The sequence below is a fragment of the Lagenorhynchus albirostris genome, chromosome 14 (genome assembly GCF_949774975.1).
Source record: "Lagenorhynchus albirostris chromosome 14, mLagAlb1.1, whole genome shotgun sequence".
In the NCBI taxonomy this organism is placed as follows: domain Eukaryota; kingdom Metazoa; phylum Chordata; class Mammalia; order Artiodactyla; family Delphinidae; genus Lagenorhynchus; species Lagenorhynchus albirostris.
The window spans coordinates 42,594,458-42,614,129 of record NC_083108.1 but is presented as its reverse complement, the minus strand read 5'-3'; the positions used below and the strand labels follow the sequence as shown (position 1 = coordinate 42,614,129).

The window sequence follows — 19,672 nt, the reverse complement described above, 5'->3', positions numbered from 1 at the left end:
TTCTGTAAAGTACAAAAGAAGAAAAGAAAAATCCATGACCTACTACCCAGAGATAAGTACTGTTCACATTTGATGTATTCCTTCAGTCCCTTCTGTGTATATATTTGTACACAAAAATTGAGATCATACTACTGTAAGCTTATATCCTTTTTTTCCAAAAAGCAAACGAACGACTTTATGCTGTAACCATTTCCCAAAGCCCTTAAACATGCTTTGAAAATGGGATTTATTGGCAGTCTAATAATCTACCACATAGACATACTGTAATTTATTTAACTAGACCCCTATCGGTGGACAAATAGAACGTATTTCTATTCAGCATGTGATTACAACACTGAGTTGAAATTTTTCCAGCCAAGAGCAAAGAAATGTCATGTGGTGAACATCAGTCAAGTTTACTTACCCAGCATCTCTTCCCTCTTCATTTAGGAAGAGAATCCCTCTTTCCTATGGGGAATCGGTCCCCCTGTACCACATGACCCCAGAGCATTGACCATATTACACTGAAAATTGTCTGAATGATTCCCCATTGATGTAAGTTCATCCACATCAGAATGCTGGCTTATTATGCCTTGTTTGGACTTGGTCTCCCAGTTTTGCTTCCTTATATACTTCTCGGATATCATCAGATAATTAGACAGGTGGAACAAAGACCAAAAAAGGAAAAACAAAAAACACAGAGCAGAAGAGGGACACTGGAAGAGGACCCTTCCAATCAACTGTGGCCCTGTCTTGGAGAGAGGAGAAAGTACCACGACCAGAGAGAGAAAGAGAATCTCATAAGCAAAACCAACTCCTGCAAATTTGCTGGAATTTACATCCAAATACAATTAAATTTCTTGGCTTCATTTGAGGCTTACCTAATACAAGTTGAGATAAAGAGCAGACCAAGTATTCCAAAATATTACACAATCTATTTCCTTTGTCTTTCAGATCCCCTCTAAGAAGAAGTTCAGAAGACAGGAAAGAGTAGATGCGCTATCAGAAGTTTAGTTTAAACTATGATTATGGTTTAATCATTTAAAGTTATGTGTATCAATAAAAGTCCTACATCAAAAACATCATATTCTTCACGATCCACAGGCCGGGTACAATACAGATTTCCAGTGTCTCTTTCTATGAAAAACAGATTTAGAGGTTCTTGGTCAACTCCACGCCCACTTATTGAGTAGAAGACGGTATAGTTCTGTGCCGCGTCAGATTGAACCTAAGAGGAAAAAGCATATGTAAAAAATTTTTCATGAAAATGCTATTTTTAAATACAACTTATATGTTTATATATTTTTTTATTTTAAAGAGATGACTTTAATAATATAATAATCACCTTTGTCACTTCATCAACATGCAAAATGGTAATGAACAATGGTAATTTGGCAAAAGATTTTTTTAAACTGCTCAAATTTAATGAAAACAATGTTCAACATAAATAGTAGCCAAAGACAACCTCATATTAAGGCACAGTTTCCCATCTAGTGATTTGGCAAAGGTAGAAAAAAGCAATAATACCCACTGTGGACAGGGGTGAGGTAAACAGGGATTCTCATATACTGTTGAAAGGAATGCCAGTTGTAATGTTCCTTAGGGAGGGGAATTAACAAAAATTAAAAGAATGAGAATAAATAGGGAAGACTCTTCCTGGCAGAGGAAACAGGAAGCGCAAAACAACCAGACCAGGGTCGTTGGCCACTGTAGTTGGAATAGACAGAACTATGGGAAAAGGAAGTCGGAGAGGAGGACGAATGCAGTAATAGGGCCACGGCATGTAAGAGATTCCAAGGATGCTGACTTCTGCTTGGAGTCAGATGGGGAGCCAATGGAGAATTTAGACAAGAGTAGTATCTGATTTATATTTTAGAAGGAGAATTCTTGGTGTTCTGTTAAGATTAGACTTGGGTGGGCAGGTAAAGGAAGAAGCAGGAAGGCCATTTAGAAAGTTACTGCAGGAATTCAGGGGAGAGAGAACTGTTTCTTAGACCAGCGTGGTAGCAATAGGGGTTGTGAGAAGTGGTTAGATTCTGGATATAATTTGAAGATACAGCCGACAGAATGTGCCAGCTGGTTGGCTGCATGGTGTGAAGACAGAAGTCAGGGATGACACGATGTCAGGGGGTGCAAGTATCCCCTGATGTCTATTCTGCCTATCTTCCTTAGGATTAGAATTTGCAGTTGAGCACAAGGTTGCCTGGAAGAAAGACTTTTCTCAGTCTCCCTTGCAATTAGGTATGACCACACAAAAAGGTCAGGTCAATAGGGTGTGTGCAAAAATAATACATGCAGGGGCTTCCCTGGGGGCGCAGTGGTTGAGAGTCCGCCTGCCGATGCGGGGGACACGGGTTCGTGCCCTGGTGCGGGAAGATCCCACGTGCCGCGGAGCGGCTGGGCCCGTGAGCCGTGGCCTCTGAGCCTGCGCATCCGGAGCCTGTGCTCCGCAACGGGAGAGGCCACAACAGTGAGAAGCCCGTGTACCGCAAAATAATAATAATAATAATAATAATAATACATGCAGGATCCAGACTGTACTCTAGAAAGTGGAGGAGTTGTGTTCCCTCAATGGGACACAGTGATGAGCCATCTTCAACCTGGAAGGATGGCCAAGCTTAAAACGGAAAGAATCCTGGGCCCCTGGTGATTTCTCAAATTAGAATCTCTTTACCAGATCACACGTTGACATGAAAGGACTAAATCTCTGTCATGCTTTAGCCACTATGATTTGAGATCTTGGTAAAATGTGGCTATATCCTTATCCTATTATAATACAGGAATTAAAATTTTAACTATAAAGAATGGCTGGATATGGTAAATTGGGGCTCAACATCGATTTCACCTCCTTCTACTGTGTCCTCTCATAGTGTAGATATTAGAAAGATTCAGATAAAAACAAACCAAAAACTCTCCCTTTTCCAGGGTCTCTTGAAACAAGAGTTCTGAATTAAAATACAGACAGTCAGGTGCGCTTGCATGAAATTTGGAAGCCATAAGGGAGACAGATGCCTCCTTTTTGCTGCTTCTACTGTTTTTGCTGACTCTTTGTGGTGCAATTTTTTTTTCTTTTTTCCTGCAGCAGCAGAAGTTCTAATGGTTTTTCACACACTTCGTGGATGCTGAGAGACAGGATATAGATCAATCTTTTTGTGAACACTGATGGGAGCAGTTAAGATTGTTTTGGAGCTGCAGTTGGAGGAGCAGCTTCCTGCCTGTGGTGGTTCCTTGCCCAGTGCAGCTTCCTGACCATGGCAGTGGCACTCTGGCTCTAAAATGACTGGCTTCCCCATCATGAAGAAAGCAGTATGTCCCTTGGCTATAGATTCTGTGGGGTAGATAGGAGATTCGTTCCTGAAAATTCAACCTAAAGTTTGTTTCTTGAGCCTCCCCAACAATTCTGTAAACTGTTTAATACACTATCGTAAATCCCTCTGTTAATTCCTTACAGAGAATTGTGCTCTCCGCAACTAAAACCTTACCGAATGGACTCTACTGCCCCAAGAACTGAAAGGATGCAGCTGCCATTAACTGAGAGGGGAAGATATTTTTTTATAAGAAAACGCAAACATTTGATTTTTATACGTTAAGTTTGAAATGTCTACTGAAATTCCAAGTGGGAATATTAATTAGGCAACTTGGGCTGGAGATATGAAGTCTTAAGTTTCCAATGTATAAAAAGTACTTAGGGGCTTCCCTGATGGCGCAGTGGTTGAGAGTCCGCCTGCCGATGCAGGGGACATGGGTTCGTGCCCCGGTCCGGGAAGATCCCACATGCCGCGGAGCAGCTGGGCCCGTGAGCCATGGCCGCTGAGCCTGCGCGTCCGGAGCCTGTGCTCCGCAACGGGAGACGCCACAACAGTGAGAGGCCCGCGTACCGCCAAAAAAAAAAAAAAAAAAAAAAAAGTACTTAAAGCTATGAGGCTGGATGAGATCACCGAGAGAGTGAATATAAATAAACATTACACAAGGTTCATAGTCTGAGCCCTGGAGCTCTCCAAATGTAGAGACTGAGGGGTCAGGGTGGTGAGGGTTAGGAGGATGTGGGAATGAAGAAGAACCAGCGAAACATACTAAGAAGGAGTGGCCAGTGAGAAAAGTGGAAGACTAGGTGAATGTTGTCCTAGAAGCGACGTGAAGGAGGGACAGGGCGGCTAAATCAAATGGACACACGACAAGGAAATGAGGACTAGAAGTGGTGACTGGTTTAACAGCGCAAAGACCAAAATTACCTCTGACCAATATAAGTTTGGTAAACAGAAGTCATTTCTTAATACGCTTTCACCAGTGCTTAAAGTACAATAATCTAAGAGAAGAAACCAGGGTCCAGAACTGGATAGAATTTTCTACAAGTGTGAAAGACACTGGAAGCATAGTTAGAAACATAAACAAGTAGGACACAGGTGGCACCACTGCTATTAAACATCAACCACAGTAATAGAAATGTAAGGGAAAAAGGCAAGCATAATGCCATAGCCTCAACTCAGTCGTTATTTCCATTGTGTATATTCCATTTGGATCTTTATGCAAAGTAAACCTGACCCTGCTTAAAAACGTCTTGTTTTTAGGAAAAAGTTAAACTATCTAGCAGAGCACACCTGGCCAGTTCTGGGTGGACCCTACCTGCCTCTTCTGCCCCATCTCCCTGCTCCACGCCCATCACACACAGGAAGACTAAGCTCTGTGAGCTCCCGCAAGGAGCCATGCTTGCTTGCACCTCTGTCCCCCTCTCTTCTTCCACAGTGATTTACCTGCATGACACTCTCCCATCCTTCAGGCTTTAGCTCAGATGCCTCCCCCTCTAAGTCTTTTTTTCTGTTTTTTACAGCATTTCAGCCCATGAATTCTCAAATCACCCCGACCCAGCCCCATCTCAGCACTCGTCATGCAGTATTGCAATCATTTGCCTACTTCTGTCTTCCTCACTAGACTCATAAAATACATGACAGCAAAGGCCATGACTAAATGTATTTCTAGCTTCAGTACTTAGAGCAGTGCCTTCCACAGGACAGGGTAGGTGCTCTATAGCCGGCTGCTAAGTGAATGAATAAACTAATAAAGATCATTTAGTGGCTGTAGAGTCTTTCTCATTATTATTATTATTAGTTTTTTAGTGATTTTCTAGTTTTTCTCATTATTAGATTTTTAGTGATTTTCCCATTTTATGTACTTTTATGACTCTCCATGAATATCTTCAATCAAATCTGTTGATTTTTAAATGTTTAAAGAGTTATTAAAACCTGGACAAAACAGACTCTTGGAACTAATTTAGCAATCCCAATCAGAAGGAATGGAAAACCTACCTGTTGAAGGAACAAAGGGAAAGGGCCCAAGGAATTCTCTTGCATTGAGCAGGGGATAGGCGCCCATCTCCTCTTGGAACGCCTGAGAACAGTCTCTTTAGTGTGTCTCTTCCTCAGTACCTGAATTTAGAGAAAGAAAATTAACAATAAACAAAAGCATCACAGCCTACTTCATTGTAAAACAGTGGATGGACCATAAATCTAACACCTCTCTGGAGGCTCAGTGTCAGGAATTTCCATGCTGAAACTAAAGACCAGATAATAAGGTCTTCTTTGTGTTAGAAGGATAAGAAAGAATGTATCCAGACTTTAAAGGTTTCATGAACCAAAGAATTTAATTTCACATACCTTTCCAACACTGACCATACTTTCAGCTTAGGAAAATTATCACTGTACTCTCAGTTCTTCCTGTTCCATCCCAAAATGAGATGGAGAACACATCCTCTTTCAGACAATCTATAGACAGCATTTACTTGTTCTTTCTGCTAAAACCTCATGCTCTCAGGTGAACTATAGTGAGATAATGCATGTTCTTCATTGCCTGAACACTCTACCTGCACTGACCAATATGGTAGCCACAAGCCACATGTGACTATTTAAACTAATTAGAATTAAATAAAATATAAATTCCACCCTTCAGTTGTACTAGCCACATGCTAAGTAGCAGTAGCCATTAATATTGGGTGACCATATCACACAGTGCAGATTACAGAACATTTCCATCACTGTAGAAAGTACTATTGGAGTTTTTAGTGATTTCCATCTAAGCAGTCATTTAAGCATTTAGATGACTTTTTCATTAATACACTTCACATCGATTAGTTGTAATCCAGTGAGTACTTTCACAACGGCATTCCCCATGACATGGAATTTAGAACTACAGTCAACAATCACTGAGTGGTGGCTAATACCATTCAGACGCATACATACTCCAGGATTTCCATCCTATTTTAACATCAGAATCACTGTGGCACTTGAAATCAACCTCTTATTCACTGGGAACTACTGCACTTAATATTAATTTAACATGTACCTATTGACTATGGGTCTGGTGTAAATGAGGCTATAAACACAAAAGGGATTGATTCGTGCCCTTCAACAACGACAGGTAAATTGTTTGTGCTAATAAAAAATGCCCAATGCTACAACAGAGGGATAACCAAACTGACACTGCCACACAAAAGCAAGTAGACTTTAGAGGTGGAAGAAACCTTCACAGAGGAGGTGTCATTTAGATTTAACAAAGTAAGATCCAATGTCTAATCAGTGTTGAAAAGGGAAGGAGAAGGAGGGAAGGGAGGAGGAAGGAAGGGAAAGCAAACAGAAGGAAGAGAAAAGATAAAGAAAATAAAGCCTATTTTTTCTTTTGTCTTCTTTGCAACCTTTAATGAGAGTATTTAAATGAGAAGAAAAACATGCCTGAAAATATCAATGTACTTTGAATACCTTCTTCTGATGTTCCAGGAGCACAGGAATCTCTTTCTGTGTCTGTTTCTTTGAGTCAGAAAGCCATATGGTGAAAGATCTTTTCTCATCAGACAACACAACAGCATGGGCTGTGTATACTGACCCATCTTCTAGAACTCTGAAATCAGGATCACTGGATTGGATGTGGTCTGCAGATCCGAGGCACTCTTTCAAATTAACTGCAAGTAGGAATTTCCAAGTTGTAACGTAAGAAACACAAGCAAAAAGAAAAACAGTGTTAAAATAATTTATACAATCTTCTTCAAAATCCTGAAGTGAAATGAAATGAACCAATCACTCTGCATTTATCAAATATCTTAAGACTCTTTACATGTATTTTTTTAAGTGATAATACTTTCTCTGTTAAAAAAATGACAATTCTGGATTGTATATTTGTATTAAATAAGGTTTTTTAAACCTTTATATGCTTCTAAGAGGCTTATGAAAATGATCTTCCTATTAAAGACCTCTGTGTGTTGCAATCATGACAAAGCTGAGCTACATGCCTGCCCACACAGCTGGATAAACAAACAGAAAAGTTTTCCTTAACAATATAGTCTGAGTCTTTTAAGATACACCTGTGTTAAGCCAGAAGTTTCACACAAAGAGTGACAGAGTGTATGAGTTTGGCAAACAGTCAAGTAAGAAAAATCTTTAAATTCTTCCCACTAGCGCTTTTCTGTCACATCTCCCCCACCCCCCACCCCGACCCTCACCAACGCCCCAGGGGCCCAGAGTTCTCTTTGTGTTCCTGTTCCTTGCTTTCCCGGGCTCCCCAGTGAAATGCTATGTGGAATCCTCTCCCCCTGGAAATTTTCCCAAGTGAAAAGTCATAAAATATAAGTATCATACAAGTGTTTTGATACTTATATCAAAAGTATCAAATCCATCCCATTCGTCCACTATCTGCTTTGACAGAAACCAAACTGATACATTAATACACACTTAAGTAATAACCTAATACTCACTTAAGTAATATCATCTCAAAAGATTCATGTTACCCATGTATGGTGTTTCCACTTTAATCCAAATCTGTCACAGTTGGAAACGTTAAGTCAAAATGAAGTGAACATCTTTAGAAGTGATGACACATTTCTCTCGTGTTCACATTTTTAGCAGAGTGATAACCTCTGGTCTATTCCCCTGGAGGAACACCCCCGACTTCTCTTTACATCCTCTCCTTTCTTCCTTCCCAGAAATGGGACACTGTTGAAAATTAATGTGGCGTCTCTGGGACAAGCTATGTCTCTGAAAAAAACATGATGCTTTTCCTCCAATATTCCCTGTACCACAGGGAAAGTCCACCTGGACAGAGCTTCCCAGCTGTTGGGAAAGGCTGAGGTTCCCTAACTTCTCAAGTGTGCAAATGGCTGATTAAGCGCAGTTTTGAATGGAATAGTTCACCTTGTTATATTTCTCACTGCAGCTATGGCATTAATAAAAATACCGCTCTGATTCTCTCAGGTCCTTACCTATATCTCTCCAGTGCTTAGAATCCTAGAGTAATGAAAGGGCTACATTCTACATGTAATTCTTTATGTAATTTTTACTGTTAAAACATAAGTGACTACAAAAGCATGGATTAGCATATGTTCATTAGAATCGATGACAGAATTCTATAGAGTTCTAAAGAACAGAACATATATTTTAAACTTGACTCGTATCTAATTATTGGTTCCGGCTAATTCCAAAAGGCAAAGATTGGATAACATGCTCTTTCCAGCATAAGTAAATTAAATTTCTGTTTTAAAAACACTGTTTTGGGCTTCCCTGGTGGCGCAGTGGTTGAGAGTCCGCCTGCTGATGCAGGGGACACGGGTTTGTGCCCTGGTCCAGGAAGATCCCACATGCCGTGGAGCGGCTGGGCCCGTGAGCCATGGCCGCTGAGCCTGCGCCTCCGGAGCCTGTGCTCCGCAACGGGAGAGGACACAACAGTGAGGCCCGTGTACCGCAAAAAAAAACAAAAACAAAAGAACACTGTTTTGAAATTGCTCACCTCTGCCAACCACTTGTTCTGCCTCTAGTTTGGAAGGTATATGAAATATCACCTTTTTGCAAGCTTCACAAGCAAAACTGAAGACCTAGGAAAAAATGGTCACATTAATACAGTATAGAATAAAGAACTAAGTTTTAGATATGCAAGATATATATAAGTCCTAGAGATCTACAGCTAGCAATACTGTATTGTATACTTAAAATTTTTGCTGAGAGTAAATCTTATGTTAAGTGTTCTTACCAAAAGAAAATAATAATAATATATAAAGAAGGTGAGAGGAAACTTGGAGGTAATGGATATGTTTATGGGATAGATGGTGATGATGTTCTCACGGGTACATACTTATCTCCAAGCTCATCAATTGGTGTACATTGAATATGCACAGCTTTTTGTGTGTCCATTTCACCTCAATAACATAGTTTTTAGAAAAGAATAAAGAACAAAGCCATATGATCATCTCAATAGATGCAAGCAATTGACAAAATCCAACACTGACAATTAAAAACTTTCAACAAACTAGGAATTCAAGAGATTTTGCTCAATGTGATAAAGGGCATCTATGAAAAACATCCTACTTAACAAAGACTGAATGCTTTCCTCTGACATAAAGAACAAGACAATGATGCCTACTCTCACCACCTCTATTCAACATTGTACTGGAGGTTCTAGCCAGGGCAATTACACACACACACAAATAAAATTAAAGGCATCCAGGTTGGGAAAGAAGAAATAAAATAGTCTCTATTTTCAAATGATATGATCTTGTACATAGAAAATCCTAAGGAATCCACTAAAAACTATCAAAAAAATAATAAGTGGTTTCAGCAAGGTTGCAGGATACAAGATCAACATACAAAAACCGATTGTTTTCCTATATACTAGCAATAAAAAAATCTGAAAACAAAATTAAGCAAACAATTCTACTCACAATAGATATCCCACCTTCATAGATTAAAAGACGTATTCCCAAAATTCATCTAACAAATTCAATGCACTCCCTACTGAAATCCCAAATAACTTTTTTTGCAGAAATGAAAGATCAATCCTTGAGGAAATGCAAGGGACCCAAAGACCCAAATAAACTTGAAAAAGAACAAAGTTGAAAGATTTCCCAATTTCAAAACTTACTACAAAAAACAATAATCAAGGCAGAGTGGTACTAGTGTCAGGACAAACATATAGATGAATGGAATGGAACTGAAATTCCATAAATAGGCCCTTACATATTTAAAAATATATTATTGGTTTTGTTTGCTGCCACTTATTTTAGTATTTCAAATATATGTCCACAAGTAAGATCAGGCTACTACTTTTCAACTTCATACCATCCTCATAAAATGAGTTAGGGAGAGTTCCACTTTTTTCTGTTCTTTGAAACAATGTATATAAGGTAGAGATTATCTGTTCCATATAATTATGGAAAAATTCACCTATCTCAGGTCTGGACTTGATGGATATGACAGTGTGTGTATGTGGAGTCATTTGGCTTCCAATTCAGTGTCTTTATAAGTCTATTGACAGTTTGTATACCTCCTCGAGTCAACGTTGGTAATTTGTATCTTGTAGAAAATTGCCTATTTTGTCTCTTTTCAAATGAACTAGAATAATATATTAATATTATTATCTACTTTTCAAAACATCTGTCCTCTCCACAACTGTGCCTCTTTTTATTCCTAATATTGTCTTATCTGTGCCTTCTCTATTTTTCACTTGTTCAGTCATAGCAGGTTGGTCTATACTTTCAAATGATAGCATTTGGTTTTGCTAATCCTCTATATTGCTTGTTTCTTTTTCCTTTTTTAACTGTTCTTCATAAGATATATTCTAAGTACATGTGTATTTTAAGAAATAATAAAAGAAACACTAGGGCACTTACCTTCAAAGTTAAGAAATAAAACATTACTATTATTTTCAAAGTCCCTATATAACTCTCCCTAACTGCATTTTCTTCTTGACTTCAACCTCTCCAAATATCAATAATGAATGATATTTTTTTGTAAATCATTTATTTCCCCATTTCTGCTTAATTTTATCCCATGAGTATGTATCCCTAAAGAAAATTGGTTTGTTTTGCCAACTTTAGGCTTTAAATATATGTAGTCATATGCCAATTATATGCAACTTGATTTCTTTCCTCAAATTATGTTTGTGAAATAGATCCATGCTGAATATATAGCAGCAGCCCATTCATCTTTGTCGCTGTATAGTACATCACTGGAAAGCAGGTACAATTAATTCATTAATATAAGGGATATTGGAAAGGATGATATTCATATATAGATTTCAGTTATGCCATGTTTCCTGAATTATAAAGAAATTTGATACTATGTTTGTGGGGACTGGATATATTACTGAAAATAAAGTAAAAACATAAAATAAAATAAAACCACCATTAATTAGCAATGATGAGCTAATGACTTTTAAAGGTATTTTAAAAGTAACTTTTGTACAAATTAGTGCCCAACAACAAAAAAATACAACATACAAAAAAAATTTTAAAGATTAATGAATTATGGATTGACTATTTGAGTTATAAAAGAATTTATTTTAATGAAGAACCCTCCAGGACAACTTTAAATATCTGACATAAAACTTAGAGTTGCGAGCAACTTTAAATTAAAATGTAACAAATTAAGTTTTAAAAAATGATAATATAAAGTATTATCTACTCTAGTCTGGGAAAAATGAATTGCTTTGTTTCACTTTACAGTACTGTCCAAATTGTATTAATTGTATCATAGAAAGCTTATCATACAAATCATTAAATCCTGATAGAACTATCTAATGCCAAAGGGAGAGTGAAAACACAGGCATACGTGTCAGTGTTTCATTTTTGTGCTGTTGTTCAATTTTAGAGTGAATAGGCAAGGTAGGCTTTCTAAAATAACACCTTTTTCAATAGAGGAAAAAGAAGCCAAAGAACAGAAATTTATAGAGTATCTGAAACATAAAGGAGATCTTGACTGAGCATATCGGTTACAGAATTTTCAATTCGTCGTTTCTCCTGTGGACACTTGCCATCTTAGAGACGGAAATCTTACCTTTCAAGTTCTTACCACCCTGAATTGTAGGATTTACCTTTCTGTATTCTCAGTGCTTTGATGATTCTACTAAATTTCTTTCTAACCAAACTCTGTATGATGGGATTCTAGTTAAATGGAAAGTATGATTAGCTGCAGGTCACCAGAGATGCCATATAAGGGATGGCAACTGACACAAGGATTACAACAGGGCCCCAAAATGTGCACAGCTTACATGTATTTAGTGACTCAGAGAGTGCTGCACCATTTAGCTGTATCTCAATATGTGCACCAATAATCTCCATTAAAGAAGGTAGGTGATAATGAACTAATATAAATATATACTACAACTCTGACTTCCTTAAGATCATGGTTTTGAAATAAACTAGTTCGCATTTACTTATTTTATTTGTCCTAAGCTTTTTTCCCCACTAATGCAAAAGATAATAGAAAGTATTATACTCATTTTTATTTTAAAAATTGAATATGTCAAATGTTATCAAGAACAATAATAACAAAAAAGTCTGTTAAAGGAGTCACATTATTCTCAAATGCTATAAAGTCTGAAAAGATAGAATGCCCGTTTGTCAATATAGGTTGCAGGCAGAATTTCACATACTCCAAGGGGAAAAGCATGTTATGTTATAAAGAAAAATACTATTTTAATTCATTTTGAAGAGCCCTTTTAGCAAGTGATAGATTAACCATGTCCAAGTACATACCATTTATAATATATAATAGTAAATATAATTCCCAAAGTGGATTTGATATGGCAAACAATATTCAACACACATATAAAAGGATCTCATTATTTATAACAGGGCAGAAGACATCTGAGCAACTGAGCTAATGTGAATTAGTTTTCACCATTCCTAACAATTTTGCTACTTTAAAAGGAGAAACATTTTAAGAGATACTCAGTGCTTTCAACAATAATGGGATGATCTGACACGTTTCTTTTCTAGTTTCCCCCTCTCCTTTCTTCCTTTTCTTTGTATATGTGTATGGAAGGATGATTAGGAATTGTAGTTAATTGTAGCAGTTTGGAGTATACTGAGGATAGAAAGGTGGGAAAGGGATGCAGATTCAGGAGAAAAGTGCAGAAGGGAAGATTCCACAACCTATGGGGCAGCTCAGTGGGAAAGCTAACACCTTAAAAGTCTCAGTTTTCTGTTGAAGAGCTCACTTCAAACAAGGAATTGTCTTTGAGAAATCCATTAAGGGGTCCATAAAATGAAAACTGCGTTTCTAAAATGTTATGCCTTTAATATTATACCAAAGAGTCCTAGGAGTCAAAAGGAAATACAGATATAGGATGGTCAACAGAAGTCTTAATTTATCCGTCTGGACAGAAATTGAAGTTGTCTGTAAACTGGGGATTGCAGGTGAAAGAAATTATTCTATATACACTCTCTAGTATACAAGTCTCCAGACAGACCATTTAATCTAAACTTTAGGAAATTCTTTTAAAAAATAATCCTAAAGGAAGTCATACACTAAAGCTGATGCTATCCCTGTTTAGATGTACAGGCACTTTCCTGCCTTGCCGCGCCCCAGTACTCCTACCACCACACCCCGCCACCCGGACAGATACTCGCATTCCACGCCCTCCCCTCCAGCGAATACACGAGAAATCTTGAGAACACAGCACCTCCGCTGTTTTCTTCTCCCCATTCCGGGATTCCTTTCGCAGGGAAAACACAAAACACTAAATTCATGCTTTTAAACATATTAGCTGGAAACACTTTCAAAGATATCACAAAAGAGCTCACTTTGAGAGCAGTTCCCACTTGTAAAGAGTCATTTCATCAGCTCATTTTGTTGGAACAGCTGCCTGACAGGTCGACGCCCTCATCTGTACAATTTCTTGTCCATAAATATATCTTAGGTCATAACTACTAAACCATTATTCATAACTCGATGATTCAAAGAGAGGTCAAAGCTGGCACCCACACGCCCTGCTTGGGGGCTGAGAGCAGCAAGAATCCAAGTAGCCAGAGTCGACCTGCTCCCGAGCCAGGCTGGTCCTCTCGCCACCGGACCAAGCGCGGGGCAGTCGGAAGTTCGCAGCTTCTTTCCAGAGCACGTCTTGAGCGCAGCCGTGGTCTCGCCCGCAGCTCCGCGTAATCGCACAGAGTTGCCGATTTTTCGTTTTGTGTATCGCGAGTTCTCCGAGACTTGTCCGTACCTTCCTCTAGGGGTGGATCTCATCTTGGGTCTCAGGTTTCCTGGGCACAGAAGACCCCCAGGCTGGGCTCTGGGCTTGCGCAATCCTGCCTGGAGCCGGACAAAGAACCACCCAATCCCACGCCTCTCCCAACACTCCTCTCAGCTTGATTCTATCCCCTCAGCCCCACCCAACTCCCCCATCACACCGCCGACCCAACCCCCATCCCTAATGGAGCCGCGCACGCCCTCGCGCCCCAGGTATACTCCGGGTGGCCAGCGCTGGTGGGCCGCTCAGGTGAGCTGCTTCAACGGAGGCAAAACCTGGAAGCCATTTTTCAGAGGTAACTCAACGCCGGCACCCAGGGGCAACGCTCCAACCCCTCCTCTCACCAGCGTCCCCATCCCAGGGGACCCTGGGGTAGGGGGTCAGCCCCTGTAACTCACTCAGGGATCCTCCAAAACCTAACCCAACACTCTTCTTCGCTCTCGACCCAAACCCACCCCAACCATCATCACCAGCCCTAGGAGCCAGGAAAGGAGCGCGAACCCCAAGCCGGCCCACTCGCCACGGCGCACGAGAGAGCTCAGCGAAGCGGGAGCCCATCCCGTAATTCAAACAATCGAACAAGTCCGAAACAAAACCCTCAGTCCGGAACTGACTGAGGACTCGTTTCCCATCCTCATCCCTCAGACCCCGAATCTGGCTCGTCTGTGCCCCGCCCGCCCCCACCCCCAAGATGGAGCTGAGCCGCGGATGTCACTTTTCGGTCGGCTTCCCCCCACCGCTCCCCCTGCAGGACCAGGGCCCATTCGACCCCCTGCCGCATCCCGGCTCCGGGTAGGTGGTCGCGCCCCACCCCGCCCGGGCTCCACTCACCACAAGGGTCAGCAGTAGCTGCCTGCAGAGAGCTCCGCGCAGGGAGCTCTGGGGCCCGGCGGCAGCCATCGGGGTGCGGGGCCGGAGAGGAGGACGCAGGCACCGGGCGGGACGTAAGAGACCAGAGCCCGCCGAGGTGCGGCGGCGCGGAGGTGCACTTCTTTCAGCTGCTCGTTACGTCGCCCGGGACTTTTTCAGGTTTGCGTGCCGGAGGGCGTTTTCACTCCTGAGACAGGATTGGACTCGGGAGACGCGGAGACGCCCCTCCTCGTTTTTTCTCAAGTTTTATCACCGCGAGAAGCTCTGGGGAGCTGCCCAAGACTGCCCTTAGGCTTCTCGGAGGCCGCGCCGGGTGCTCGCTCGCGGGAAAGCTGTCCAGGCCACCCCCTCTCTGCCAGCTCTCCCACGCCCCTCCCCCGCCCCCGGCTGCCACGCCTTTCGCGCAAAGCTCAGTAGGGTCTTCCTCGCAGACAATGCTTGGCGCGTTCCTACTGCGGAAGCCAAAACCGCCTGCAGGGATCCCTGCCCCAACACGGGCGCTCCTGGGTGCCAGCAACACCCTTGTCATTGGACCAGCGGATCCTCCCTTCAACATCTGATCAAATGCTGGGCAAAGTCTCCTGGTTAATGCAAAATATATGTATTCTACCCAAATTTGCCTCACACGATAAGATAAAGGACGGGAGGGGAGATTATCCTAAGAGGCATGAATAAGCTGACACTTGTTATACCAGAAATTAAAAGCAAATAAAGGAAATTCTGATATCTTACCATTTTCACGCACCCAAAATATGAGGGATTACACTCAAAGCTTTCATTTCCTGCCAATCTCGTGGCCTTATCTGAGTCTTCTAAGAATTTGTTCTTCTTATATGAAATTATTGATTTGAGTAATTACCTGATAATTATACTAAGATGCAATTTTTCGGTTTGTGGTAAAAGAAAAATCTACCACACAAAAGCTTCTAGTCTAAAATGAGGCTTACAGATTCAATATCATTCGACAAATGTTTATCACTGCCCAGAGTTGCACAGGCACTGGGGCTGGAGGAAAGAAAATGCACAAAACCCAGTTCCTGCCCAAAGCAATTCAAAGTCTATGAGGGAATAAAGGCATTCATCATAGCCCAGTATGCTAAACCTTTTAATAGAAAGGAAGCTTACAACACTAGGGCACATTCCTTTGTTTCTCTCTAGACTGAGTTTTGTGTCCTCTAAGGCCCCACCTAGTAGACTCAGGATGAACTCCCTCTTACATATGTGCTGTTGCTTCTTAAAGTCCGTGCACAAGTTCCAAGGTCAGGACCCTCAGACACTGCAGATTAATCAGAGAAGGCACGAAGGCCTTCATTCATCCCACCCTAGTCACCCCAATAGGCTGCTTGTCTAAGCCACGTGTTTCCCTAAAACTCACAGGCCTAAGCTCTCAGGTCTCAAACCCTAAGCTGAGCTTCCCAGTCCCACCTCTGAGGCATGCAAGGCTCCTATGCACCCATCAGAGACCCTGTTTCACCTCTGGAGGCCTCGTATGGAAGAGCTCTTCCAACCTCAGAGAACGCTCTCCATACTTCACTCCAACCATTTTCACCTCCCATCCTCCAGACCCTCACCTTGACCCATGACCTCAAGACCAAGCCTCTCAAAGTATCCTCTGGCCCCAGGCCAACTTTAGAAAGAAGCCAGGATGCTAGCTCTCATCAGAAGGCAAATTGGCTAGCACTTGATTTTGGACCCTCAGCCTCCAGAACTAAATAATGTTTGAGATAAGAACCAAGGAGAAGGGTAGGAACATGTTTTGGGCAAAGACCATAGTAATAGCCCTAGCAGAGCTCTCAGGAGTCTTGTAAGGGTTTCCCACATCAAGGAAGTAGGAAAGAGTTTCTTCAGAACCACTGGATGGAAGACCTGTGCTGAGAATCAGGTTAGAAAGGTAGTCTTCTAACAAACCAGGCTGAGGAGTTGAATTTCATCCTAGAGGAGATGGAGAATCATCCACTCAATCTGTAAGAAAGATGATCACTTTGGGTGAGTTAATGCGCTCATTAACTTCATTAATGAACCTGTTTCTGCCATGATATAGCTTTTCCTTAATATTTAGGAAATAAAAGATTTGAAATGTTTTTCTTTATGCTCAGTAGTCCTAGTTTTCAGTGATTTCAACTTTGTCTAATAGAGTCTGACCTGATTACTACTGTCTTGCATGTGACTAAAACCATAAGATAGCTATCATTTGCTGTATAATTAAGGCGATTGTTAAACCTACTGACTATATATGACAGTTACTCTGAGCTTCTATGTTTAGCTTCTACAAAATAAAAATTATAGAAATCTATTCCAGAAATAGTGTAAGAAAGCATATTGGTGATATTTTCTATTTGTATTGTAAAATTCTAGGTGCAATATGAATACTGAATAATAACATTATGGAGTATAACTATCTTGGAATTTCCTGTTTTGCTAAGACATGTATTTGTCCACCATGAGTATATTAAAGTCCTAATAAAAAGCAATGTGTTTTTATAATTTAGAAAAGAATCTTCATAGGCAGTTATAATTATAAATATGACTTGAAGACAAATTTAAGAATTACTTTTATTTCTGCTGTGGAGATTATAATTTTAAATGAAATTGTTGAAAATTTATTTAAAACCTGAGCTTTAGTTTGAATATAGTTAGAACTGGATGCCTTCTATAATAAAATTAATTTTAAATCATCATGAGACATCATAAAGCATAAAGAGTTATTCTGAAATGTCTTTATTTTAATACCCTGTACCCCAAACTGGAAGTCAGTTGGAAGTCACGACTAAAAGAATAATGTACAAAAATGGGAAAGAAATATGATTTTTCCTTGTTATCTTCTTAGTTTGAGGGTAAGAGCAGCAATAAATAGAAGATCAAAAATGGAAGATGATCTTAAGCTAACGTCTAAAACTTCAGGGATCCAGGTGAATTGTCAAATTTTCAGTAGAAAGCAAACTTAAGGTCATCAGGAAGAGTTCTCTGTAGCTAGGAGGGATCTCTGGCCACAGAGAGGGTAAAGACCCTAGGAGCTGGGAGCCGACTCCTAGCCCACTGAGAAGGCTGCCTTGCACAACTCCGCGCCCACAGGTGCTGGTCTCACACACCCACTCACCTCAGTGGTTTATATGGGCGGTGACACCGCAAATGTGGGTCCCCTTACACACGCCTATAAAACACAACCAGTACAACTATATGATGTTTGGAACAAATTTGCTGGTAAGGGAAGAGATATTTATGAAAAGCTTAAATTAAAGCAAGTAAAAGTTTCATGTTGAATAGTCCTACTAGTGACACAGAATGAGTTCTGCCCTGAGACGTTAGCTCCGAAGCATTTGTAGAATATTATTTAGAGTAAATAGTCACGGTAATGAACAGTATTCAAACAAATTGCTTGCTGGAGCAAGAGTGGGAAATACTGTACAAACATGTATTCAAATGCCAGGAGCGTTCTCAGACTTAATTTTTAGAAATTAGCTCCCCTTAGTGTATCCACTTGCTCTTTTAGAGAAGGCTCTTCCCTGGTGCTTGGCAACTGGGCGGTCAGATTCTCTCATCTCCACTACTGTTTTCCTCTAAGAGTACTAAATTCTGCCACTGCCCTTCCAGCCTCCAGAAGAGGATGCTGCTTTTCCTGTAGCACCTTTCCCAAAGTGTGGCGGTAGGTCCTCCACAAATTTCCCACAGTGCCGCTAAGAACGGCCTTGATTTTTTTTTTTTTTTTTTTTTTGTCATTTAAAAAGACTGCTGGAGACAGTTGACGTCAAGAGTAACCTATAATATTGCATTGATGCTCAGGACGAGAGCCATCCACGATCTCCATCAACCTCACGGCAAGCACCCCTCCCAGCTCTATTTCCACCCCCATGGAAATGCTCCGGGAAACAAACAGAACTTCGAGCCTAGACCAGAATGAGCCCTGGCCTCCCAGGGAACAGAAGTTTACCTTTCCTCCTCTTCTGTGCTGTGTCCTTACTCCTGAGGATTAATTTCTACCCAGAGTGATTGACAGTAGGATTACCCATTTCTTTCCGGAGAAAACACTCCCAGCCACAGGGGTGTGACCTTTCACTCTAACCTTGCAAAAAACATTCAAAAATTGAACATTTGTACATCTCTCAAACTCAGAAATATCCAGTTTAAGTAACACCATGATAATAATCCAATCCAGATAGGGTGTGCCAGGTTCAGAAAGGCTCCCTTTCAGTCTCTCCTTATTAATAAATGATTCAAGGACTATTACAATAGTTTTGCTCTTTCTCCACGGAAATCTTCAGACGCCCTGACAAATAGCCTCTCTTCTGCAAACAGGCCTTTCAAGGAGAGAGGAATGTTCTCCTGGTGACTTCTCACCAGGCTGGAAGGAAGACGGATTTCCACACAGACAACAACTCCATTGTGTGAGTGATAACTTCTTACATTAACTACACAAACCCAGGGTAACAAAGTCCTGCTACAGGGTCAATTTAGTCCCTCTTATCTTGGAATCATCCCATAATCCTTCGCTTCATGTCAGCGTGAAAATCTCTTCCCACCGGGCGAGGCTTTAGTTTCTCCTATATGTTCTCATGTCGCCAGGAGAGCACATTGTGTGCATCTGTTGTTCAAAGAACATTACTCACGGATGAAGGCTACAGGTGTGAATGGGCCAACTTCCAGATGCCATGTATCATTCATCTGATTCATTGGCCCGTCAGCCTTCTTTTTTCCCAGAAGTTTAGGAGGACCATCCCTCAAAATCAGCTTGGGGAAGTGGCAGACCCCCAGCTCAGATGCCTATCAGCTAGCTCAGGAGTGGAGAAACAGATTTTCCCACCAGTTCTCTATGGGCAGTAAATTA

At 40.9% G+C, this 19,672-nt stretch overlaps 1 protein-coding gene across 2 annotated transcripts in view; it reads right to left on the bottom strand.

Annotated features, from left to right (window-relative positions):
• The window catches only part of DSC3 (desmocollin 3), a 41,157-nt gene extending 26,149 nt beyond the window's left edge, over nt 1-15,008 (bottom strand). For both annotated transcript variants that reach the window (XM_060170613.1, XM_060170614.1), the window contains exons 1-5: nt 14,812-15,008; nt 8,746-8,830; nt 6,729-6,928; nt 5,283-5,402; nt 1,052-1,207 (exon numbers count right to left, since the gene is read on the bottom strand). In XM_060170613.1, coding sequence (XP_060026596.1) covers nt 1,052-1,207; nt 5,283-5,402; nt 6,729-6,928; nt 8,746-8,830; nt 14,812-14,880 — 630 coding nt within the window. In that variant the 5' untranslated portion in view covers nt 14,881-15,008. The remainder of the gene's footprint in view (nt 1-1,051; nt 1,208-5,282; nt 5,403-6,728; nt 6,929-8,745; nt 8,831-14,811) is intronic.
• Nucleotides 15,009-19,672: the final 4,664 nt, after the last annotated feature.